Source organism: Phytophthora infestans, genomic scaffold, assembly GCF_000142945.1.
Source record: "Phytophthora infestans T30-4 supercont1.4 genomic scaffold, whole genome shotgun sequence".
NCBI classification, from domain to species: Eukaryota; Oomycota; class Peronosporomycetes; order Peronosporales; family Peronosporaceae; genus Phytophthora; species Phytophthora infestans.
The window spans coordinates 3,259,280-3,282,692 of NW_003303755.1; the positions used below are offsets into that span (position 1 = coordinate 3,259,280).

Here is a 23,413-nt window from a genome sequence, read left to right on the forward strand (position 1 = left end):
ACACGAATGAAAAACCCAGCTTGACTAGCAAACTCTCGACATCGTTGTAGCAGTACTGCTTTCGTCCCAAATGACTCTGGTGCAACGTTATTCCCTCGATTGACAGCGGATCCATACGTCTCAAGGTCGTTTCGTTCCAGACTCAAGTCCAAGTCACTTCGTAGTAACCCCAGGCGTCGGGGAATTGAAATATCCTCAAGCTCAACACAACTAACGCGCAACGATTCGTGACGATCAGGTGTGTTGCTCTTCGACTTTGATGCACTCGATTTCTCGGGAGTAGTGGTGCTAGGTACAGTCACATTCAACGGTGCTGGTGTATCGTCTCGACTCCTTGAGTTAGATGGCATTAGCATTAGCCGGTCTCTTTCAGAAAATGGTGACACGTTTGCAGTTTCCGACATTTTGGCTTGGCTAACAGTGCACGTAAGGAGTCTTTGCTAGAGCGCAAAATATGATGAATGAAGGGACGTGAGCACCTCGTCCTAGCAAGGCGATGGGGTTTCAAAACTGATTAGCCAGGAAAAGTTGCGAAACGGACTGGCTGTAGAACGGTCATGTCTTCTTTTAGCTCGACCAAGTGGAGAATGTTTCCTGGGTGTGAGCTCCACTGGAAATACTAGGTAGTACTATTGTACGCTTCTTAAATTTTGCACCCTCTATTCGTCGATCTAATCGTTTTGACTATTTTTGGAAGTCGTTGAGACGAAAAAGAACATCTCGCTTTCCAAAGGCCATTTAGTCTTTATCTCAGCACCGTCCAGCCCAAAATGACCACAACGCCGCCTTCGCTGCCCCAGACATGTGATGCTAAGGTAGCTATCAAGATTGGGGAGCCACAGACAGACTGCCGGATAACCCACTCTTCGCTCGAGGCTTCGTTCTCAATTGCTGAGGGGTACGCTGTTCTTCGCGAACGAATTAAGCGACCTGTTTCTAACGAGTCTGGCATCACATGGGATGCTGAAAGCGGGCTCTACGCTAAAGCAACGGTGAACGCTCGTCAGCGTGCTACAAACGCGTCCCAGAAGAAGAAGGATCATTATACCAGTTCTTTTCGTCTATTTGGTCGAATCCAAAGCGTCAAGACCACCGTTTCTATTTGTTTTTGTACGCAATCCAATTCACCGAGCTACAGCGGCTAGGACGGCCCGCTCTACACGGAGAATTTCAGAGCACTTGCAAACTACAAACGGATCGCCATTGGGGCCTGCATCACTAGACTATTGGGCAACTGTTCAAGTGCGACAGCCTGACGACGCACCTGTACTTCGCCCAGACAACGAGACATTTCGACAACTTCGATACATTGACGCACAAGCGCAGCGACACCAACATGAAATTGCTACTAGTGTTGCAACGCGTGAAACGCGTTGCATACACGTATGCCTGAATGGCGTACTGGTGCCAATTGACTTGGACATTCTGGAGGTACGCCGAGCGCTTGGTCTACCAGGGTACGACCTTTGCCCTCCGTATCGCGAGCGTGTGGTACCGCCTACGGCAGAGCCACATGATCTTCCTGACATCGACCACGCAGAGAGCGATGATGGCCGAGATGCTAACGATGAGGTAGACGTGGGGCAAGACGTTTAGAAAAAGAGAAAAAAACGAGAACATTCCCGTGAACAGATTGTCATTTAGCTAGTTTATATCCGCTCTTTCGATGAATACATTTTCAACTAAACCTGCGGCGTATCCACACTTACGGTATAAGTTTTTCCCCACGTACTCATTTGCCCTAGTGCACTCCCGAAGTGCCACATTCATTACTGCTTCTGGATTAACCCGAAAATCCATATTGGCGTGGTTGATGATCCATCTCTTTAGCAAGGAAAATGAAACTTCAATAGGGTTCAACTGTGGGCAATAAGGTGGAAGGAAGAAAAGCAGAGCACCAGTGGAGTGCACTAGTTATTCTAACTCGCGATACATATGTATCTTAGCATTGTCAAGAATGACAATGCTTCGAGGCAACGGCCACGGATTTAAAAAAGGCGCAATATGATCACGAAAAGCTTGGTGAAATTCCTTTCGTGAAAATGTTCCTCTTGTCATCTTCCATGCAAAAAAACCAGTAGTGTTCATAGCTGCGAGTACCGAAACGCGTTCTCCTCGGGCAAATGGAAGGTCTACCACAGCTGGCATACCTCTTGGTGACCATGAATGACGACGCATGCAATCTCGACCGGCTTTAGCAGTCTGATCAATGAATATGAGCTGCTCCGGACCGGAATACAACGGTAGTAACTTATTATAGTACACGGCGATCTCAGCTGGGGCTGCCTCCCGGGCTCTTTTGCTCAGAATCTTGCGAGTAAGATGGCGATCAAACCGAGAGCACGGCAGATCGTTGCCTCCGACGTATTGCGTAGTGTCGGGAAGCGTTCCTTGAGAGCGCTGCGCAATTCATCGATATAGAAGCATGGGTGGGTTTCAGCATACTCACCGACGAAAGCACAAACGTTGTGTGGCCATCTTGACTTCTTTTGCTTTTTCCAGTACCCTCGACAGTTCCCCGACTCACAAACCATCCATACCATCGCTGTATAGACCGTTTTGATACACCCAGGACGCTAGCCACGACTTCTACTTTGATGTCGTAAACCTGCACCAAGGTGACTGTTGTGGTGTAGGGATTTTCAGGTTCGACCATACGCCAACCTACTTTAGATCAAGAATCGGCTCGGTCTGATAGCCCAGATCTTAGGAACAAAGGATCACGGTAAGTACTCGGCGATCTGTCCGGATATGCTATCCGGATAGCCGCTGAGCTTAACGGTCGCCTGAACCCAGCTGAAGGGTCGGTAGAGATCCGAAACGACTACATTTCACTAAATATTTGTAAAAGAAGCATAGGATTAAATAGGGGGAGCCGAAAAGGCTCCCAGAAGATAACAGAGCAGAATTTTCCTAGTCCAAGACACGTGTACACTTTTCCGGTAAGTCCTTGCATAGGGCTGAATTATGCCTGCCGTTAATACTCGAGAGGCATAGCTTGTAGGGTATTGATTGGTAGCGCCAAGCGATTAGGTCGGTCCGGGTAGGACAAAGTCTCGCTACGCGCGAAAGAAAGCCCCGCATACTCAGCGGGCCGGTACGTCGGATAGCCCGGGTGCCGTAGCACTTCTAGCTGAGCAGTCTCTGCGCTCGGTGACCTGTAAAAGCGCTCGCGCGCCGTCGTCCATCCTTTGGTGGAGGGCACAGGGTTGTGAACGAGTTCAGCCGAACCAAACTCGGCGGAGCCTCGGAAGTGATCTGACTTGGTTAGTCGAAACCGAGTGGAAGCGAGCCACTCGTCTGTCCCGGAAGGGCCGACCCGCGAGGGGACCACCCTCTGCGCAGGCTATACAACCACCGACCTAACTCGGCGATTCGTTGTGGTTTGTGTAAGGAATCCACATCTGACGGTATTTGTGTGTTCTACTACACCACACTGCACGCCAACGGAGGTCGCTTGACTTGGTCATTGTCCGTCAACAATTTCCAGAACTGAAACAAAAGTGCTGACGATTTGTCAGAACGAATGGCACACACGCTAAGTGCCATTCGTTCTGAATGCTATTAACTCGTTCTCTAACTTGTCAATCCTGTTAAATATGTTAGTCGTTCATCGATAACTCGTTGTGCACAAGTCAATAAGTCGTCATGAAAAGACTGGGCTGTGCCAAAATGCAAGAAACGTACAAATGCAGTAGCAATAATAAGTATGATCGTACGATTGGGCCAGTGTGGCCTTGTGCGGGTCGTACGATATTACTTTTAAGACTTTGATATATGTTCTTAAATTTTAAAAGGTCATTCTAAATTTGGTTATTTGTTATGCATTAGGTATATTTTTGGTGTCAGTCTACCTATTTTTGAAAAACACACCTACTTATTTTTTCCATTTTGGAGCTGAAGTTAGTTGATCAGATCGGTTTGTGTGAATACAACATTTTCTCCACAGCAAGCTTCTCTAAACCACCTGTCGTGTAATTGTGGTAGAGTTGTATTACTGTAATAGTAACGACTCCGGTAGCTAAGAGGAAAAGACAAGCTGCGGCGAATTTGTGGCGCTCTCACGCGTACATGTAGATGCCGCGATCGAAAAGACGCAATGAAAAAATATGCAGGCATTGAGCGCAATGTCGCTGCTCAGTCCAAGACACTGCGTCGATGAGGGCCATTGCTGTATATTATTATAATAGCGCTAGTGTTGCTTCTCTTCCTGTTTGCTGTCGAAATTGTGGCACTCGAGTTGCTGCACGTGCGGCTCTTAAACGAAATCGATGACGACGTCACTCGAGTTTGAGGCTCTAGCGGCATGGGAAGCTGCTGAATCCTCGAATTGATTTTTTCTTCATTGTGACAAACACACTAAAAAAATTCAGACGGTCAAGCAAAGCAACATCGTCTGGGGATATCATACCGCTGATGCCACCATCTTAAAAAAAAATCACCAGCATTTATGATTCTTTGGTCCGACATTTCATAAACCGTTACGATAATACAACGTGATGGCAATTTGCTGCGTCGGTAACAACGAAGTTGTGGAGACGCTTCCTGAGAACGAAATGGTGGAGAACTCACGTCCAGAGCCGCTGGTCTCGGCCGTGCAGCAGCAGAAGCTTCGAGAAGTCTACAGCTCGCCCATGCGTCCGACGCAGTATACGCGCACGCCCGAGGAAGTCGGGAAGACGAAGGAGACGCCGCGTGAGGCTGCAGCTCGTCGTGAACGCGAACGTGTGAGCATGGAACAGGTGCTGCTAGACCGTCGCTGGGTCTTCCACTGCGCGTCGCCGCTCTTTCATTTCCACCGCGACAAGCTCAGCGAATACGCCCACGATTTAGTCAAAACATTGCGCGCCGCGGCGCTGCGGGCGTGCGGCCAACAGTTTGGCTACAGCGTTAGCATCCGCAACACAGATGCGCTCGTTGCCTTCCAGATCCGTGAGGAACGGGACCAAAAGACCATCAGAGAATCCGACAAGATGAAAGCACGCCCAGAACGCTCGGGGGGCTTTGTGCTCTACTTCCCGACCGATGAGGAACAGCGTGTGCCGCGTAGAGGACGAGAGAGACAACAGGTTCTGCTACTGAGAGGAGACGAAGAGCTGTTACGTTGGGTCTGCTCGTGGCTACAGCGCCGCTTCCAGTGCGTGGTGAGCACACATGTCGTGCATATTCAGCAGCTGAATCTCAAGCGCTTGGCGCGTAACTGGGCGGTTGCGAGTCTGTTGGCGGAAGAAGCGAGACGATCGAGTGTCGTGAATAACCAGGAAGAAGTGGGGCGAATAACTACGCGAGAATCATCGCGAGGGCCGCTGCAGCTCAAATATAGGGCTACAAATGAGGAGGACGTTGTGCGTACGTACACAATGACGGTGCCCTGGGCCACACTGCGTCGGCTCTTTCAGCAGACGAAGGACGGACCTGAAGGCAATCGTCCGTCTAATTACGCGCCAGGTACGCGACAAAGGTCGTGCCTTTTATGATGAGCTGTTGTTGACGTGTCCTGCTGCTTGTTTCCAGAGCTCATTGAGCTAGTAGAGCGACTCTACTTTGATTCCTTGCCATTTGACTTGTCCACTTACGAGATCGAGCGAGTTGAGATGGAAGAAGTGGCTGTTGACCTGGACGGAGGCGTAGAGGTGAGTCTTTCGTCGCTTATCAAGTCTAGTAGTACTTATTATCTGTGTGTCGTGAATTAAAGCTATACAGCATGGACCTTGTGCACACAGTTCTATTCAGTCTACTGGAGCTACTAGCAGTGCAGAATGTCGCCGCAGCTTCTCGTCCAGAGACGACGCTATGAGGATATCACACACATAACAACCGACCCAACGTCGAGACTTTAACATACTTTCGAATACGCAAGTGTTAGCACGTGTAGCATTACGTACAATTCGGTGCAATTCATTCACATGCAAACGTTCTAGCTGACGTTGTTCGTAAAGACTCGACGCTTAGTTGTATCGGCTAAGGTCAAGTTTGGCAGCAGGACTGCTAATCTGAGGAAGCGACGAGTGTCCACGAGTTCCAGCAGCTGGAACTGAGGCGGTGAGAGCAAGACGCAGCGTTGTTTCCAGCACACTACGCAACGTGGGTGTCATGGCCGCCACAGCTTCTTTAAATGCAGCAGCGTGAGTCTGTGCAAAGCACAGAAGCAGTCGAGCCAAGATACCTGGGACTTGCGACGGAATCACGTTGTCTGGAGTTGTCGGTGATGGATGACTGAGCACAGACGCAAGTCGAGGGAGCAGCATGTGCACAAACACAGTTCCATGCTGGCCATTCAACTGCGCCGTCAGCAAGCGCAGAAGCTCCTCCGCTTTATCCAGCTCAGCAAGTTTGGCCGGCATCTCTGGGTAGCCGTTTGTTACTGCAACAATCTCTACGAGAGAGGGGCCGAGTGTTACCAGGTAGCGATTCAGAATGGACGTTTGATGCGCGTCCAAGAGCTTCTTCACAACGGCGTGCAAACCTCGCAAAAGATCTGCACTGACAGCATGTTGCTGCTTCTTCGCGTCTTCGTCTTCAGTACTAGGCGCAGTATGATGCTCCAGCATTGATAAAGTTGTTTCTGTTACCTCATTGTGGAAACGTCCTGCGTCGGCTTGAAGATACGGCGGGAAGCTCACAGCATAATTTGCCACGATCTGCATCGAAAACCCTGGAGCAGTGTGGACATCAACCTTGAGCCATTCCGCAAGGAACTCGAAAGAGCTGCGAACACTGGACTTGACTTGGGCTGAGACGTCAGTCGCATCGCCTTTTGCATCACACGCACGTGCCAGCGCGAGCACCGACTCAGTTGAAGCACGACTTAAGGTCACCACAGCTTTCTTAACTGCAGAAGAATGATGGTCACCAGCAACAGAGCAAATGATCTGCTGTACCATAGCAACCGAGCGTATTACCCCATGCCGTGCTTCTTCAGTCGTGTGTAGAAGCACGATACCATTTGTAGCAAACTGTACAATTTCAGTCATGTGCTTGGTATCCTCAACACTGGTAGCGGAGCTTCTACGAGACCCTGTGGCTCTGCTACCGATGCTCACAGCTCTGGCATGTCTTGTCTGTTCAGTCGCGTCACACAGCTGGCAAACGACCTCAGTTGGGCACAACCCGACTTGTGCTACCGTGTCGAAAAGGGCAGCAGCGCGCTGTTGTGCATCTTCTCCAGACTTTATAGTCTCACGAGCAAATGACAGATTCTCGCGTGATATGCAAGAGAACATCGCCTTCAGGGCCTCAACTTGCGCAGGGCCAGAACATCGCTTACTTGCCAGCATGAGCGTATTCAGCGACGTTGTCAAGAGCACTGGAAAGTTGCTCGATGAAGATTCCTCGGGGTTTTCCACTAACGCTCTCAGTAGCAGCGGAATACTGCGAAGAACGGCCGGTAGCTCCCCTTCGTCCTCCATACGATCACGAGCGTTTGCATTCACATGGAAAATCGCACTGGACAGCAAGACAGACGACCATTTCGGAATATTACTGTCTTGGGCGCTACATAACGAGACCGAGGTTGGCAAGTAGACTTCTAACGTTGCCATTGCATTGACGATCTTCGGCCAGTATCGCTTGTAAAGCGTACGTAGCGCTTTGGCAGCCGATAAAGCATCCGCTGACGCGTTCACAGGAGCACCAATCGGTGGGAGCGGCATCTGCAAAGCTGGCATAACCATCACTTCATCGGTAAGTAGAGCCTTAGCACTAGCTGTTGTGTCTAGCTCCGCCCATTGCGCACATCCTTGCATTACGACGCCGTAAGCAAACGTCGAATCCATCCAACACTTGAACAAGTACTCCGTGGATTCAGACAGCCCGGTGAGCATTGCCTTGACAAGTGGAGATGTCGCAATCACTCGGCGGTCATCATCACGCGCATCCTTTTGAGCGATCGTCTCCGCGACACTAGACGTTAGTAGTTCTCCCACAGACGCCAAGTTTGCAAGTGACAACGAAGTTCGGGTGAGTTCATCTCCAACAAAATGCGCGTGCCCATAGTCGGTGGTCACAACAGCTCTCAGGATACGTCCCAACCCCACCTTGTCTTGAATAAGGTGAGCCGAGATACAGGCACCAGCAATACCATGCGCTTCGAGAAGTAGTGGGGCGTAGAAATACCGTTCATCACTCTTGTCCAAACTGGGAGTGATAGGCAAAGTGTCCACTTGTACCTGCTTCAAAGCGTGGCGGATAGCGGACGAAAGCTGGGCACGATAAGGATCCAACAAGTATGCGTCCCCCGTTGCCACTTCGGGGTCGCGTGCTGACGCAAAATTCTTCACCAGCACATTCAACAGTCGAAGCCCCACACACTGAAACATGAGAAGCTCGTCACCCTCAGCTGACGTTGTGGCAACATGGCACGCGAGAGTTACAAACTCGTCCAGATACATACACAGGAAGTTCCCGATCTTAGACTCGGTAGATTCTCCAGCAGACAGCACATCGAAGAAGTAACGACGCGCCGCAGCGAGATCAAAGTGAAGCTGCTTAATCAGACTCACGTTTGTCGTCATTGGCGAGATCCCCGTCATCAATTCAAACACACGTAACACACACTCCACTGCGAAATGACGTACTTGTCGAGAAAGCGGAGGCATTAATGCAATGAGGTCGCCCACGCTTGCTTTCGTAGCTCTCCACGTATTCACTTGAGTGGCAATTGCAAGCGAACTCACGTCACTCTTCGATACTTGTACAGGTGACCACGAGGACGTGTCGTCATCATCTCCTTCAAAGCTCGCAGTGATTTGGACACCCGAGTTTGCCCCTTTCGGGCTCATCATGAGCTGCTCCGTATTGGCACTAGTACCTGATTCACCAATGGCAATACTACGACACAGCAGAGCCCAGAGACATGGCTCAGCACTCTCGTGATCTCCACCTTCAACGTCTAATAATGCCAGTGCGGTGCTCTGCAACACACTAATACTGTTTCGATGCATGCTTACCGAATCCACAACAGCAAATGAGAGCACGTCCCACATCCCATGCAGTCCAGGCAGGTAGATCCACGTAAGCTCACTGTACTCGACGTGAAGCGCCGAAAACAGCAGACAAAAGAGGTTATGGCGGCGAATCAACGTCGGGTCTCTTTCCACCAGGGTGCGAATACATGACAAGCCAACATTTTGCAGGATACTTCGACTCCATCCATTGGTGTACACTCCAACGTTAACAAAACCATTCTGCTCAAATGGTTCACCAAAACTCCCAAACGCCGCTAGAGACGGGTTTTGTCCTGATGGCGGCGACAAAGCTGGAGATTCTGAGTTTTGCTGTGCGGTCAGCGACGATGAAGTTACAGAATTCAGCAGAGCGGTATCAGATATGATGCGTAAAATATACCTCAAATCTGCCGACTGAAAGCGGGACGGAGCGAACACGACGACTTGTTCCAGGAACCTCAAGAACTCCAACTCTACACGAGCGTCGCCATCCTGACGCAGAAGCATCCAATACGAATAGAATTCGTTCAACCGATCATTCGATCCACCAAGTTCCGGACCAAGAGTGGCCACCACGTCGTTAATAATCCGTCCCAGTGCAACCTTCGTACTAATTTGCCACCGCAGCCCACGCTTGTTGGCCTTTGAATACACAAAGCCTGCCAGTACATGCGCTTCCATTAGCGAAAACGTCGAGCTCACGAAGTGTTCGTAGTCGCCTCCTGTGGAATTCACAGATTCCAGAATAATGCCCCACGAATGCAAGATCCACGTACGAAGAGGTTGAGAACATTCTCCTGCAAACCGGAAAATGAGGCCTGTGTCAATAGAAATTCGCGAACCACATTCACGCTTGATGCATGCCAACGCAAAAGCGGCACCAGCTGACAGAACAGATACATCGAGGTCAGGATTGGCGCCAAACGTGGCTGTAGAAGCGCCTTGAGGGAGTTTATCCACCACCAAGCGCTTTTCCAGCTCGATAATTAGTCCCTTGCAATGGTCTTCTCCAAGAATCATTCCCAACGCCCCTAGCGCCTCACCAGCGCCACGACGAACTTCCGTGTTCTCACTCGAGATCATTTCACACAGCATGGTTTGCATTTGAAGAGGCCACGACGTCGCAGAAAGCGAATCGGATGAAGTTGGCGCGGTACCAGATTTTTCCAGACGTTTCGCCTCCGCGATCACCGCGAACAACAGCGAGCACACATTGACTTCGCAATCCGCTCGAACGTCGGACAGCGCTCCTGCGTAATGCTGAAGACATCGCAGCTGTAGGTCTTCGGGAATGAAGTGGAAAAGTCGACCAAAGAGAAGCACGCTGACATCCACGAGTCGAACGTAAGTGAACGGACTGTGACTTGCTGGCTTGGTTACATCATCCGCAGCTTCTTTTTCCGCTATCGATCTCCAAAAGGTATCAAGATATTGCACCTCCAGCTCCGTATCAGTCAACGCATTTTCCTGCTGCAGCAAACCCAGAATGTGATTCAGCTCTCGAGAGTATAGCGGCGATGGATAATCGCCTGGCTCCAATCGTGATAAAGTTACCACGTCCAGTGTGTTGTCTTCTGAGGATAACACACTCTTTAGATACGTGGACTTTGCTGGCACTAACGAGGAGTGTCTAAGGCTTGTCAACGCCTGAGCTGTTGTGAATTCGGCGATCAGATCCAACAGCACAATGTACGAGTCACTGTAGATTGGAGGCAGCATCGAGAAACAGTTAATGATCCATCCCATTAGACGGTATCGGGCAATCTGGCCACGGCGCTTGAGCGGGTTGCTGAGAGTGTCCTGTGTTGCCGTCAAGTAGACATGGAGCACGTGACTCGCAAGAATGTACACATCGCTGTCAGAGTATGTAGCCGCGGCCTGGCAGTTGGACAAGAAGCTACTGAGGGGGATTACAGCAGCTTCAATGCGCAGCAGCTCCAGAGATGATTCGCGACTGTGCAGTACGCTAGACTTAAGCCATAAATTCAAGAGTTTCTCCAAATTGGCTTTTATCCAGTGCTCGTCATTTACCGACACCAGGCTTCCGACCAATGCCCAGCCAGCACGCGTGCAAGTGAGCCAGATACTATCCGCACACTCATTGAAGAACTGACTCTCCACAAGTTCCTCCGATATGGCATAGATATCGTCCATAATCGTTTGAGACAAGCCATCTTTACCGTCCAGCTTGATAGCACGAAGAATATGGACAATCGCCGTAGATCTGCCCTGAATCGCATACAAGTGGGCCTTGCTTTGCATATCGCCGCCTTCTTCTTGGCCATCGTCCATCTTCTCAGTGGACTCTGCGTTTCTCGCTTCTTCGCCATCCGAACCTCCTCGCATCAGGTACTCCGCAGTATCGCGAAGGCCCTGAAGACAGTCCGTCAGCACATTTTTAAGTCGGTATGGGATTGCAGTGACAAGAGACGCCAGCGCGACGGCAGCTTGGAAGCGAACACTTTGCTTTTCATGGCAAATAAGCCCTTGGAGTATATCGCTGACATCTCGTGCGTGGGTTACGGAAGCTTCACCCATGGAATGGAACATGTGACTCATCTCCACTAGCGTTGTAAGCAACTTGTGGTGGTTGAGCTCGGCTGCTTGAGTCTCATCTTTTAGCTTCTGTAGATAAGCGCCTAGCAACACTTCTTGTTGGCGTTCTGTGAGACATCCATTGAGTCCACAACGCAGCACAAAGCCCACGGCATTGCGAGCACGAGTCAAGTCACCAAGAGCAAATGGATAGTCAAGAACAGCAAGTGTAGCATCCAAAACCTCGCGAATCTGGGCCTCGGGGATTGAATCAGGCGGTAGATGCTCGAACATACTGCACAGAGCGATGGAAAACGAGGCCAGAATGCCTCCGTGACTCAGGTTCGGATTCGTCGACAGATATTTGCTAGTCACCATGTCTTTGAAGTACAGAACAACGTTTGCGATGGTCGAGAAATCCACTGTAGCAGCTTTTCGACGAGAGAGTGAAGACGGCAGATTAATACCAGGGACGTGCAGCTTGAAGCCTGTCTTGGACTTCCCAGTCCCACTTCCACTAGAGGGAGGTGTATCGTGTTCAATTGAGTTTCTCCCACCATCGTCATCAGTGTTCCTGGAGGAAGATGCACCCGCTCCATTGCTCTCACCACCTGCTTGCACTTCTGCTTCTCCAGAAGACGTCGCGTATTTGGCAAGCACTACACCGACCACCACAGAGTACGCCCTCCTCGCTTCGGGAGCAACATCATCCATTCCTTTCGCCGTGATCTGTAAGATTGCATCAAGCGAAACACCACTAGCACTCGCACTGCCACCTGCACTAGCTCCAGTCATAGAGCCACCAGCACCGCCAGATCCACTAGCATTGCTACTGCCTCCCTGATTTGCTAAGGAACCAGCCCCAGTATTCGTGGTTGAGACTGATGTACGCTCTGTCACCACCTGTAGCAGCCTCGCAGCAGCGGTCCTCACTTCCACCGCCTTGTCCTGAAGGCTCTTGTTCACGATCTTTAAAGCTTCTGCATGGAACGACACCAGTCTCGTGGAGTTTCCCTCCAGAGCATGAGCGACACTCTCAATTAGACATTGCTTCATATAATAATCAGCACTTCGAATGTTCTTATTGGCTAGAGCTACTGCATCTGGCAGGAACTGCTGTAGTGGCAGACGACACACCACCATAACCAGAGACACCTTGACGAAAAGCGACGTACTTTTAGCCAGTAGCGTATCATTGATGCTCGGTACCACGGAGAAGTCGAAAGAGCGCACCAGGAGATCGCATACCAGGCGATGGATGCACTCGGATGTTGGGGTGCTGGATGACGACAGCGACACACCTGCACTGCCTCCCGCTATACCCGCATTGGAGTTTCCCGCATGACCGCCACTGTACACGATGAGCGTGGCTAGCAGTAGTTGGAATAGCGCTGCGTTACTCTTGCCGCTTCGCTTCGTGGGCGGTGTGGGGTTTGTGAGAAGCTCTGGCTTCCAAAGACGCTGTAGAACGATTAGCGCTTGCACCAACTCCTTCTGCTGCGCCTGTTGCTCTGCGACAGAGCCTCCACCGGCACGGATTGCCTCCACCGCGGCTGCCAGACGCCGCGCCGCGCCCTTCATCTTGGCTCCTCACTTGCAAAGTGACGCGTGTGTGTAAATGAGGGTGTCATTACGTGTTTTTGACCAATTAAATGAAAAAAATGACGATCGACACAACCCTGAAGTTCGAGAAACGAAGATGATGCAGACAGCGACGCGCTCATGGGAGGAACTGCGCAGCAGCGCGCGGGCGGCAGAGCGCACACTGGAGGACAAGATCGCAGCCTACACGTCTATTAGTAGAGCACAGACGCGTAGCTCTGCTGCGGTGTATGACGAAGGTGTGGATGGAGAGGAAAAAGAAGAATAGCGAACACGGTGACAGTGCTGAGAATCTAATGCAGCTTGTGTGTGGTGTTTTCGGCGCAGAGAACCCACCAGAGGAAGCTGCAGATGAGATAGAACTCGCAGTGGATATCGAGAATGCTCTGGCGTCGGTAGGTGAAAAATACCGAGATGCTAGAAGCAGAGAGGAAGACTGGAAAAGTTTGGGTCTTTTGGTCTGACGGCGGCTCTATTTCTAACGTGCAGCTATCAGATGCAATCGACGAGATGAATGTGGTTGTGAACAAGACGTCGGTAAAAACGCAGGACGCCATGTTGCAGCGCTACCGAGAGCTCTACTTCGACTTTAACACAGAGTTCCGTCGCTCAATGGTAAGATAGATGCACCGGCATCTGTGACGGTGTATACTGCACGGCTTGATTCCCCGTGTACGGATCCTCTAACTGCGTTGCGTGTGCATCAATGTACGCATATCTACTCCACAGAGTGCCTTACAGGAGAAGCGTGATGCACAGAAGCTTTTTGGCAACAGGTGCGTGCCGCACTTAGCGCTATGTGGCCCCAATTATGGCGAGCTATTGCTACATTGAGATGTCTAATTACGTGGATACCTTGTGATTGCAACTGCAGAGCACACAATGGCCATTCGGAAGACGCTGAAATGGACTCGCTGCTAAACGAGCGCCGCGCTGTGGACTCGTCACGCTCCATGACCAGCAGCATTATTGAGCAGGCAATGGCGACCAAGAACGCGCTGGAAAACCAGCGTCGGCAGTTTACGTCGTCCCACGGCAAGGTTGCGACGCTTGGCAGCTCGTTCACCGGCATCAACACGCTCGTGGAGCAGATTCGCCGCAAGAAGATGCGCAACAACACGATTCTTGCTCTGGTGATCGCCGGTTGCATCTGCTTCACGCTGTGGTGGGCCGTGCTGTCTAAAATCTAATGCTATTGTCGAGTAGGAGGAGCAGGCCACCTCACACGTCACATTTTGCACCAGAAATTGAAGTGCAGTTATTGTCAAATTAAAAACCTGGAAAATGCGAGATTACGACTCTGATTGGTCATAACAGCGCATACGATTTGCTAGTACGAATGGTTGGCCTCCCAACATAGGCGCCATACTTGAAAACGCCCGAGCCAAAGAGGCAAACAGCAACTGTTCAAAGCGTCACTAAACCTGACAAACATGGGTGACCGTGGAGGAATTTCGCTGCTGGTGCGCAACATCAGCCGCCGACTCAGGTAAGCACACATCTCCACGGCATTTTGAGCTGCTTCGCGCAGCTTAAAGAGCCGAATTGGCCTAATACATGGACTAATTGCTGCTATGGCGCGATCTATAGACCCGAGGACATCCGCAAGGAGTTCGAGCGCTATGGCGAGGTTCGCGATGTCTACATCCCCAAGGATTTCTACACCAAGTACGTGCATCCACTATAGTCTGCTGGATCATTGCAGCGTAAGTTGAGCACGTCTGACACGTTGCTTTGTGTGCAATTGCAACAGAGAGCCCAAGGGCTTTGCATTCGTCGAGTTCCGCAGCGAGCGCGAGGCAGAGGACGCTCGCCGTAACCTGGATGGTGTACGCATTGATGGCCGCGACATCCGCGTTGTATTCGCTCAGGAGCGTCGCAAGTCGACGGACCAAATGCGCGAGCGTGAAAGGTGCGTGCAATCTCAAAGTTGATGTATACATAGTCAACAGCTTCTTATAGAAGAGAATGGATGTTGATGCAGGACCGAGAAACGCGGAGGAGGCCGCCGCTCGCGCTCAAGATCCCCACGCCGCCGTGCGCCGCGTGGCCGATCTCGTTCGCGCTCCCGTGACCGTCGGGCTCCGGCTCGTCGCTCGTCACGTTCGCGCTCTCCTGTGAAGGCTCGATCCCGTTCTCGTTCTCGCTCAGGCTCTCGCGGCCACTCGCCTGCGCGTCGGTCTGGGTCTCCGGCTCGGCGCTCGGTCTCCCGGTCGCCGCGTGCACCGGCGTCGCCTCGTCGGTCTGGGTCTCCTCGCCGCTCTACATCGCCGGCTGCTCGGTCGCCCTCACCTCGTCGCGCTAACGACCGCTCGTACTCGTCGTCTCCCCGACGAGATGAAGGCCGCCGCTCGCCTTCGGGGTCTCCTCGTCGCTCGAGTGGCCGGGATTAAGCCCCTACGATCATTATCGGCGTGTAGCAGCTCTCGAAGCCCAGTTATCCAACCGGTTACCACTGACGACCCAAGCTACCGACATCAACAACTGCATGGAAACTGCACGGCATCTCGCTTCGACTTCCTCCTGTCTGCTTCGCGATTGTTTGCTGCTCGCTCGTGTTGCTCTCTACCAGATTTAGTACTTCTACTTACACAGATGCAAGACAGGCAATAACAAGAGCAAAAGTCTGAAGATGGTGAAGACTCAAGCACAAAGATACAAAGGGAAAATAAAAACAAAAGAAGACTGGCAACTACTTGTCCAAGAGGAAGAACGAGGAAGATTTTATGCAAGCAAGCTAAGACCTCCCAGCCAGATAGACTTCGTTACATCGGTCGGGGTTACTTGACTATCAGTGTCAGCTGTCAGGAGCGGTGCAGATCCTAAAGTCGTGTCCTGTGCAGTGGTGTTGCTTCGTTGTTGGTGACCAAGCTAGCAGGTCGTCTCATCCAGTCTCAAATCACTTGCATTGTACTACGTCGTAGTACTTGTACAAGAGATAATGCGTAACAGGTGGTTCGTGAGGATATTGACGTCAAGCGCAAAACAGGTGAGCCGGGAGACAGTCTAAACAACAACAAACGGAGATCTTGAACAATTTAATCTGCTTTCGACCAGCTAAAAACAACAAATTATGAAGAGAACGAAAATCAGATTCTATTGGTCAACTCTAAGTACGACCGATTTGGTTACCGGTACTTCACATCGGACCAAGGAGACTTGCGTGCGTCAGCAGAATGAAGAAGAGATCAGTGGTGTTCGTCCTTATCGACGGTCTGGCCGATGTGTCGCTGCTAGAGCTAGATCAGAAGACGCCACTAAAGGCGGCACATACTCCTGCCATGGATGCTATCGCCCGTAGGTCTAATTGCTTCCGCGTTTTTGCGAGTATCTGTTTCTGATATCTAAGCTGCTCTCTACATGTAGATGGAGGTCTAACAGGCCTCATGGACCCCGTGGAGCCTGGTTACGCTTGTGGAAGCGACACAGCCCACATGTCCATCCTAGGTTACAATCCCATCGTGTACGTGCCCTGTAGACGAAGCTCTGGCGTCGTATGGTGCATAACTGTGTGCTTGCGAATCGAAATACTACACGTAGTCACTACCGTGGACGTGGATCCTTTGAAGCGATGGGCGCTGGACTGCCGATGAGCAAGGGTGACGTCGCGTTCAAGTGTAATTTCGCCACTGTGGAGGAGAATGAAGACGGTCAATTGATCGTTGAAAGGCGACGTGTGGACCGCAACTTCCCCGCTTGGGGGATTGATCTCTGCAGCTTCTTGAACGGTCTGACCCTCCCCGAGTTCCCAGGCCTTGTAGTGGCTACAAAATACGCCACGGAACACCGTTGCGGAATTGTTTTTAAAGGGCCCGGACTAAGTGACAAAATAGCGGGCACCGACCCGCTGAAGGACCAGTACGTACTCCACGGATCTTTGTACAATCGAACTGAACTAACACATAATTGCTGTCGGCATGTAGCTTGCCTCTGGTCAAGTCAGAGCCACTGAACGACACGCCGGAGGCTGCTTACTCGAGCAAGGTGCTGAACGCAGTATCCAATGCCATTCACGAACGACTGGCGAATCACCCGATCAATAAGACTCGTGAGGCAGAGGGCAAGCCACCTGCAAATGTGGTTCTTCTCCGTGGCCCTGGTGAACGAATTGATGTCCCAACGTTCACTGAGATGCATGGGTTGACTCCTTTCATGATCGCCCCGACTTGCATCATCGCTGGTCTGGGCATGTCGTTGGGCTTTGAGATCGTGTCTGCTCCTGGTGCCACAGGAGACTACCACACAAATCTGCGTTCAAAGGCTGATACGGCGCTGGAAGTGTTGCTAGATGGCGAGTTCGACTTTGGCTTTGTTCACGTCAAGGCAGTGGACGATGCCGGTCACGACCGCGACGTAGCGAAGAAAGTGCACTTTACTGAACGCGCAGACGAGATGATCTCTCTGCTGTTGGAAGGTATTCACGCTGACTGTGGCGAGGAGGCCAACGAGGTGACCATCGTCGTCACTGGAGACCACACGACACCTGTCAAGTATGGAGATCACACGTTTGAGCCAGTGCCGTTCGCTATTGCACGTGCTGGTGTTGCGTACGAGAGGTTGCAGCACTTTAAAACTGCTGGTAAGCAGGAAAATGCTTCCACTGGTCCATTGACGGACGAGGTGACGCAATTCTCTGAACTGGCTGTGGCACGCGGTGCACTTGGTCGTTTTGCTGGTGACCAGGTGATGAAGCTCGTCAAGGGGTTCCGTGAATACGAAATATAGGTTGCACGTGAGCAGTACAGTGCAAACGCGAGGTGGACTTTGTAGGATCATGAGAATAAGTAAACCAAAAATCGTTGTTGAACTCGTCTGTTGACTTGAAATTTGTCGCTTTAGCCGCAGTGTTCGAGCAAAAACCTACACTTTAGACATGTTCAGTGAAACATTTGAGCCGTAAGACCCGAGATAAGAGCCAATATGTCCTCGATTTCGTGGTCAGTGAAGTGCTTCGGCAGACTCGGAATCAGAGCTATGGCCTCTTCCACTTCACAAGTTGGACGAACTTGCGATCTCAAACTCTTCCAGCCGATGAACCTCATCGTCATGCTCAAACGAATGTGACTGGAGAGCACTGTAGGGGTGACGTCCACACAAGATAAGACACCCATTCGCACGTTTGGTGTACATATAAACTTCACTTACTCACGGATCTCGATCACAGCAGCTTGGTTGGCAACTGGGTCTTTTGTTCCGGTGAAGCGTGTCACGTAGGACTGCGTCTTCTTAAACACACTGCAGCAATTGTGAGACCGACGAGTACTGAGCACGTAATTATCAAAACTAAGGACCATACCCAGTAAACATCTTCTTCTGCTCGTTGTAGTTGCCCTGCTGCTTTTCCAAGATTATCGCCACCTCGGCGTTGGACAGACAGGTGTCGTTCTCAAATTCTTCGCCCAAATTCAGTTCTGCAGCGTCTTTCGACTCCATTAAAGGTTGCAGAGAAAACGCCATTCCAGCTTCACTTTCGTGCTTTTCTTCACTTTTCGCCTTTGGTTGGCTCGCAACGTCCCACCTCAGTGCTTGAAGTCGTTAAGTGTTATTGCTCTAGCTGGGTATCAACGGGATGATGGAAGTTCCTTAACACCTCCAGCTCACGCGGTAGTGGTTGCTTAGCTGCTCGTAGCACTTGCTTCAACTCCATTGCAATCGCACACTCGCGCGTCAGGAAAGATGTGGCTTTTCCGGAGACGTCAAGGTCTCCCAAGCCACCCCCAGGATGTCTTCCTGTACGACCGCAGCGATGCACATAGTCTTCAATAGTATGTGGTATATCGAACAGTATAACATGCTCGACACCCGGGAGGTCAAGTCCGCGCGAAGCCAGATCTGTTGCCACAAGAACGTCAACATAACCCGCACGAAACGCGCGTAGTGCTCGAGTGCGATATCCTTGAGACTGCCCGCCATGCAACGGTGCTACGTGGAATTGCTCGTTGCGTAGTAGACGAGCGACGCGCTCGACACTTGAACGTGAATTGCAGAATACCAAAACTGGCGGTTGTTTGGTCGCGCGTAACACACGCAGTAAACGAGAAGGTTTTTCCGCCGGGCGCACGAATTGTACGTCATGAACCACATTTGAGGTCGTCGAGAGGGCAAGTATAGTCATTGGAGCAGAGCTAGTGGTTTGATGCGACAGCACTGATGGAGCTTGAAACGGCATGTTGGCCTCATCAACGCGAATCGTGACAGGCCGGAGCACTGCTGATCTTGCCAACCGTGGCAAGAAGACAGGAAGCGTAGCGGACAGCAATAACGTCTGCCGACCGACAGCATTTGTGAACTGTAGGATCTCACGCAGCTGCGTTTCCATCTCTGGGGCATCCAGTACGCGGTCAACCTCATCGACAACAAGGAGGGAGATTTGTCCAAGTGACAATGTCGCGCCATAACTCTGGACCAGATGCAAAAGCCTTCCTGGCGTTGCCACTATGGCGACTGAATTATTTGCATGTTGCCGCAGCTCTGCGAGTTGATCATCCACTGCAATGCCGCCGCAGATTCCAACAACAGGTGGGTTTGGCGAGCTCGGAAAGAATGCCACGAGATCCTGCACTACCTGATCGACAAGTTCTCGCGTCGGTACCATGACCAACGCACAAGGAGAAGTCGGTATTGTGTGCATTACAGGGTAGTGCTCGAACACAGATCCTGATTGACTAGGCAATCGCTGCAGTAGTCCAACGATGGGAAGGATGTAGCATAGCGTTTTTCCGCTGCCAGTAGGGGCCAAAGCGATGATATCGCGGCCTTGGAAGACGCACGGAAGGGCCTGAGACTGTATCGCGGACGGGTTGGTGACACCACGCGATTGCAAAACGGAAATGGCGTCGGAAGGCAGCGAAAAGTCTGAGAAAGTGTGAGTTGGAGGTGGAATTGGGTCCTCTCCGTCGACTACGATTCCTCGCTCTTGGCGCTGCCATGATACTTCCTGCGTTGTAGACGAATCGTAGGTAGAGATATCTTTAAGTTGGTGATCTTCTGTGGTTGTGGAAACTGCTGGAGGCTCCGTACGACGCCGTTTGCGCCGCGGAAAATAGGCACCATCAACCATCGTTGGAGCATCACAAAATGGCGGCGGGCAAGTTTTTTTTACGAATATGTGACGTGTGAGATAGCGTGTTAAGTTGAAATCTTGTCAATTACCCGTTACAGGTTGCATGGCGTTTGAATGCCGCTGTGCAACTTAACCGAACATTCGAGCAGCCGTACGAGACACGATTCCCAGGATCTCTTCGATCTCATCTTCAGCAAAACGCTTGTGCAGACTGGGGATGAGAGCCACAGCTTCTTCCACCTCTTCGGGGTTCAGATTGGACAGACAAGCAATCTCGAACTCCTCGAGTCGGTACTCAACCGTCTCGCCGTCTGCTTCACGCTGAAACGCTAACGACATAAGTGCTCTGTACCGCAAAATCAAAGCAATAAATATCCCGAGAAACCTGCAGCGACCAAACAGATGACCTACTCGCGGAGCTCGGTAACCGAAGCTTGGTTGGCCACAGGGTCCTTAGTGCCACTGAAGCGCTGTACATACGAGTATGTCTTCTGGAACACACTGTGATGGTAGGACAAAAAGCAATAATTAAAGCTTTAATCAGCCACAACAAGGGGTAATAGCTGTATCAATCGGAAAAACGTCAGTGTGACGCACTTGGTAAGCTGCTTCTCCTGCGTCTCGTAGTCGGACTTCTGCTTCTCAAGGATAACAGCCACCTCGGCGTTAGACAGACATGTCTCGTTGCGGAAGTCGTCGCCTAGATTGAGCTCAGCCGCGTCCTCCGTGTCCACCACGTGCTGCGGGTTTGACGACATTGCTGTTTCTAACAATGATCGATTTCAATTGCACACCACCTACACACTAACCTCTTTCGTACCTAAACGGAACAACAACTTTAACATCCACACTTTTTGACACTTCACCATGTTGGGCAGCACCTGGACGCTGAAGACCGTCGCTGCTGCCTCACAGCGTGCGTTCTCGGCCAAAGCGGGCGTCGGTGGTATCGCTGGTCCAAAGATCACAGGTGTACTGCGCTTCTACAATGACGTGGGTGTCAAAGACGTGGAGGAGTCGGTGGATGAGACCGGCGGAGAGCCGCGTAAGCTCTACGCTGTGACACTGGATGGCAAGACGGTGAAGACACCGCGTCAGCAACCCGTGCGGCTTCCTACACGCGCTATGGCTTACGCGGTAGCTCACGAATGGGATGCACAAAGTCATGACATCCGCCCGGCTACTATGCCCATCATGACGCTCGCGTCCACGGCGTTGGATCTAGTGTTCACGTCCAGCAGTCAGGAGACCATCGACGAAATGATGCACTATTTGCATACGGACACGGTGTGCTACCAGGTGACAGCCGACCAGCAGGAGAAGCTCGTGGCGCTGCAGCAGAAGAAGTGGAAACCCATCCGCAAATGGTTCAGCGATTTGTTCAAGGGCGAAGTGGACGTGAGCCACGGCAGCATTGACCCACTTGCGCACGACCAGCAGCTTGTGGCTAATGTGCGCGCTCATCTGGAAAAGGTATGTGCTTGTTGGTGGGAAAAAAGTTGAACGGTAGCTAACGATGCTTTTGCTATTGTGGTAGCTGAATGACTTTGAGCTGACGGCCATGCGAACGTTGACGAAGGAGTGCAAGGTTCGATTTGGTCTCTGTGGCGCGCTATGTATCTATTGTTACTAAGAGTTTCAATTATTGGTTTATTGACACAGTCTTTGATCACTGCGCTTGCGGTCTTCAAGCGCCACATAACGGCAAAGGAGGCCATAGACATCTGCCGCTTGGAGGAAGAGTTCCAGATCAACAACTGGGGGCTTGTGGAGGGTGGCCATGATCTCGACCGCGTCAACTGCGCCGTAAAACTTTCGAGTGCGTCTTTCCTGCTCTATCTGCTGGAAAACAAGCACTAAACGCTTCAGGAGCAAGCCAGCGAGCTGTAAGGTTCTAAACGTAATCCATTCGGCGGTTTTTGACTTTGAAGTGCATCGATACAGCGCAACGGTATCGTTTCGTGGTTCTATCCAATAGAAACCTAGCTACGGAATCCGTGACGGCAGCAGTGAACGTCAGAATAATGGTATCATTCATATCGCAGTAATACTGCAATCGGTCCAAAACCTTGACAGCAGCCTGTGTGGCGTCGCTTTCCGACCAAGAGTCAGCTTTTCGCTCCACTAGCATTGCGCAAATCAAGTGAGGTGATGACACGGAAGTTGGAGAGGCTATCAACGACGACCGCGCATCCATCTGCAGCTTCCGTCAAATGTCCGACCTTGAAATGTTGCCTCTTACATGTAGCACGAAAACGCTTGTTTCGGTCTGATTCGAAGAGTTTTCTAGAGCAAAACCTTGAGAGCTGGACATCAATGTTGATTGCTGGTGCGGCAGTCGCACTTAAATATGACGCTAGGATGGTGGAGCCATCAGGTATTGTATCAGCAAAATTATTCCCAGACCCATCGTCGCAATGTCAACTCGGCATTGATACCTGTTCACGAATTGAGTTCTACAGTACTTACGTAGAATGACAAGACCTGTCGCTCGAATTGAAGAATGAAAATGAGCAATGAGCACCTCCATACGCACGAGGAAGAGGAGAAAGGTCCGCTATCGACATGAAACGCCGGCCAGTTAAGCCACTCAGCGGAAGCATTAAAGTCGTACGCAGCTCAACCCCTTTTACGTCAGCAAAAATAATATGGCGAGCATCAAACATTTGTCAGCAGAAATTCGAGCTGAGATTCGTCACTTTGACGAAGGTACAACTTGTACAAACGATTTCTTTGCCCCTTAGTTAAGAAGAATCGGGAATTTAAAAACTACAATCATACTGGGTGAGCGGAGAGCACGTACGGTAGACTGGAAGGATCCTGCTTGTCCTCCTCCTTTGGAGTTTCTGCTGTCTCGTTTTTTTTGGCAGACTCCTTCTTGTGTCTTCGTAAAAGGTAGACTAACCCAGCACATCCAAGCACGAAGACGCACGCGCCAACTGGAACGATGAATCGAAGATCGCGCTTCCAGTCCGAATCCTTGTGGTCACTCTCTTCGTTTGACACATGAGGGGTTTTGGGACCGAAAAAGGGAGCACACACTTCTCCTCTGAAAAGGCTGATCACCGGGGCTACCGCGTCTGTTTGAACGGGCATTGCTTTAGCCGACTCGTCTCGAGGGCAAAGACCATCCGCTAGACGGACGAATAAACGGTCAGCGGCTTCAGGAATCTTTGAGCTCTCCACTTTGTGCATCATGAACGGCGACACGGCTTCATTGACGGCAATTTCCCCCTCTAAATAGCGCACCACATTATCCGAGACTGGG

At 51.1% G+C, this 23,413-nt stretch overlaps 10 protein-coding genes across 10 annotated transcripts; 5 read left to right on the forward strand and 5 right to left on the reverse strand.

Moving 5' to 3' along the window:
• Positions 1–4,556: 4,556 nt before the first annotated feature.
• PITG_03788 (uncharacterized protein) lies at positions 4,557–5,797 on the forward strand (the record flags this gene model as incomplete). Its single annotated transcript, XM_002906786.1, has 4 exons — positions 4,557–5,214; positions 5,302–5,448; positions 5,515–5,633; positions 5,696–5,797. The coding sequence occupies 4 exons, from the start codon at positions 4,557–4,559 to the stop codon at positions 5,795–5,797; spliced, it is 1,026 nt and encodes a 341-aa protein (XP_002906832.1).
• Positions 5,798–5,948: 151 nt separating this feature from the next.
• PITG_03789 (uncharacterized protein) lies at positions 5,949–13,061 on the reverse strand (the record flags this gene model as incomplete). Its single annotated transcript, XM_002906787.1, has 4 exons — positions 5,949–6,497; positions 6,573–6,722; positions 6,789–8,126; positions 8,169–13,061. 4 exons carry the CDS (start codon positions 13,059–13,061, stop codon positions 5,949–5,951), a joined length of 6,930 nt encoding a protein of 2,309 aa, XP_002906833.1.
• A 118-nt stretch (positions 13,062–13,179) lies between these two features.
• Positions 13,180–14,377, forward strand: PITG_03790 (uncharacterized protein; the record flags this gene model as incomplete). The annotated part of the gene is made up of 5 exons (XM_002906788.1): positions 13,180–13,321; positions 13,410–13,477; positions 13,572–13,697; positions 13,812–13,858; positions 13,957–14,377. The coding sequence occupies 5 exons, from the start codon at positions 13,180–13,182 to the stop codon at positions 14,270–14,272; spliced, it is 699 nt and encodes a 232-aa protein (XP_002906834.1).
• Positions 14,378–14,515: 138 nt separating this feature from the next.
• On the forward strand, positions 14,516–15,774 carry PITG_03791 (splicing factor, arginine/serine-rich, putative; the record flags this gene model as incomplete). The annotated part of the gene is made up of 4 exons (XM_002906789.1): positions 14,516–14,571; positions 14,673–14,750; positions 14,836–14,994; positions 15,067–15,774. 4 exons carry the CDS (start codon positions 14,516–14,518, stop codon positions 15,473–15,475), a joined length of 702 nt encoding a protein of 233 aa, XP_002906835.1.
• A 468-nt stretch (positions 15,775–16,242) lies between these two features.
• Positions 16,243–17,807, forward strand: PITG_03792 (2,3-bisphosphoglycerate-independent phosphoglycerate mutase, putative; the record flags this gene model as incomplete). The annotated part of the gene is made up of 4 exons (XM_002906790.1): positions 16,243–16,379; positions 16,449–16,545; positions 16,623–16,940; positions 17,006–17,807. 4 exons carry the CDS (start codon positions 16,259–16,261, stop codon positions 17,805–17,807), a joined length of 1,338 nt encoding a protein of 445 aa, XP_002906836.1.
• A 264-nt stretch (positions 17,808–18,071) lies between these two features.
• PITG_03793 (uncharacterized protein) lies at positions 18,072–18,539 on the reverse strand (the record flags this gene model as incomplete). The annotated part of the gene is made up of 3 exons (XM_002906791.1): positions 18,072–18,156; positions 18,228–18,317; positions 18,379–18,539. The coding sequence occupies 3 exons, from the start codon at positions 18,537–18,539 to the stop codon at positions 18,072–18,074; spliced, it is 336 nt and encodes a 111-aa protein (XP_002906837.1).
• An 85-nt stretch (positions 18,540–18,624) lies between these two features.
• Positions 18,625–20,142, reverse strand: PITG_03794 (DEAD/DEAH box RNA helicase, putative; the record flags this gene model as incomplete). The annotated part of the gene is made up of 3 exons (XM_002906792.1): positions 18,625–19,661; positions 19,749–20,015; positions 20,103–20,142. The coding sequence occupies 3 exons, from the start codon at positions 20,140–20,142 to the stop codon at positions 18,625–18,627; spliced, it is 1,344 nt and encodes a 447-aa protein (XP_002906838.1).
• Positions 20,143–20,209: 67 nt separating this feature from the next.
• On the reverse strand, positions 20,210–20,916 carry PITG_03795 (uncharacterized protein; the record flags this gene model as incomplete). Its single annotated transcript, XM_002906793.1, has 3 exons — positions 20,210–20,491; positions 20,557–20,646; positions 20,743–20,916. The coding sequence occupies 3 exons, from the start codon at positions 20,901–20,903 to the stop codon at positions 20,275–20,277; spliced, it is 468 nt and encodes a 155-aa protein (XP_002906839.1).
• A 96-nt stretch (positions 20,917–21,012) lies between these two features.
• PITG_03796 (uncharacterized protein) lies at positions 21,013–21,778 on the forward strand (the record flags this gene model as incomplete). Its single annotated transcript, XM_002906794.1, has 2 exons — positions 21,013–21,618; positions 21,683–21,778. The coding sequence occupies 2 exons, from the start codon at positions 21,013–21,015 to the stop codon at positions 21,776–21,778; spliced, it is 702 nt and encodes a 233-aa protein (XP_002906840.1).
• Positions 21,779–22,920: 1,142 nt separating this feature from the next.
• PITG_03797 (uncharacterized protein) lies at positions 22,921–23,340 on the reverse strand (the record flags this gene model as incomplete). Its single annotated transcript, XM_002906795.1, has 3 exons — positions 22,921–23,136; positions 23,188–23,194; positions 23,255–23,340. The coding sequence occupies 3 exons, from the start codon at positions 23,338–23,340 to the stop codon at positions 22,921–22,923; spliced, it is 309 nt and encodes a 102-aa protein (XP_002906841.1).
• Positions 23,341–23,413: the final 73 nt, after the last annotated feature.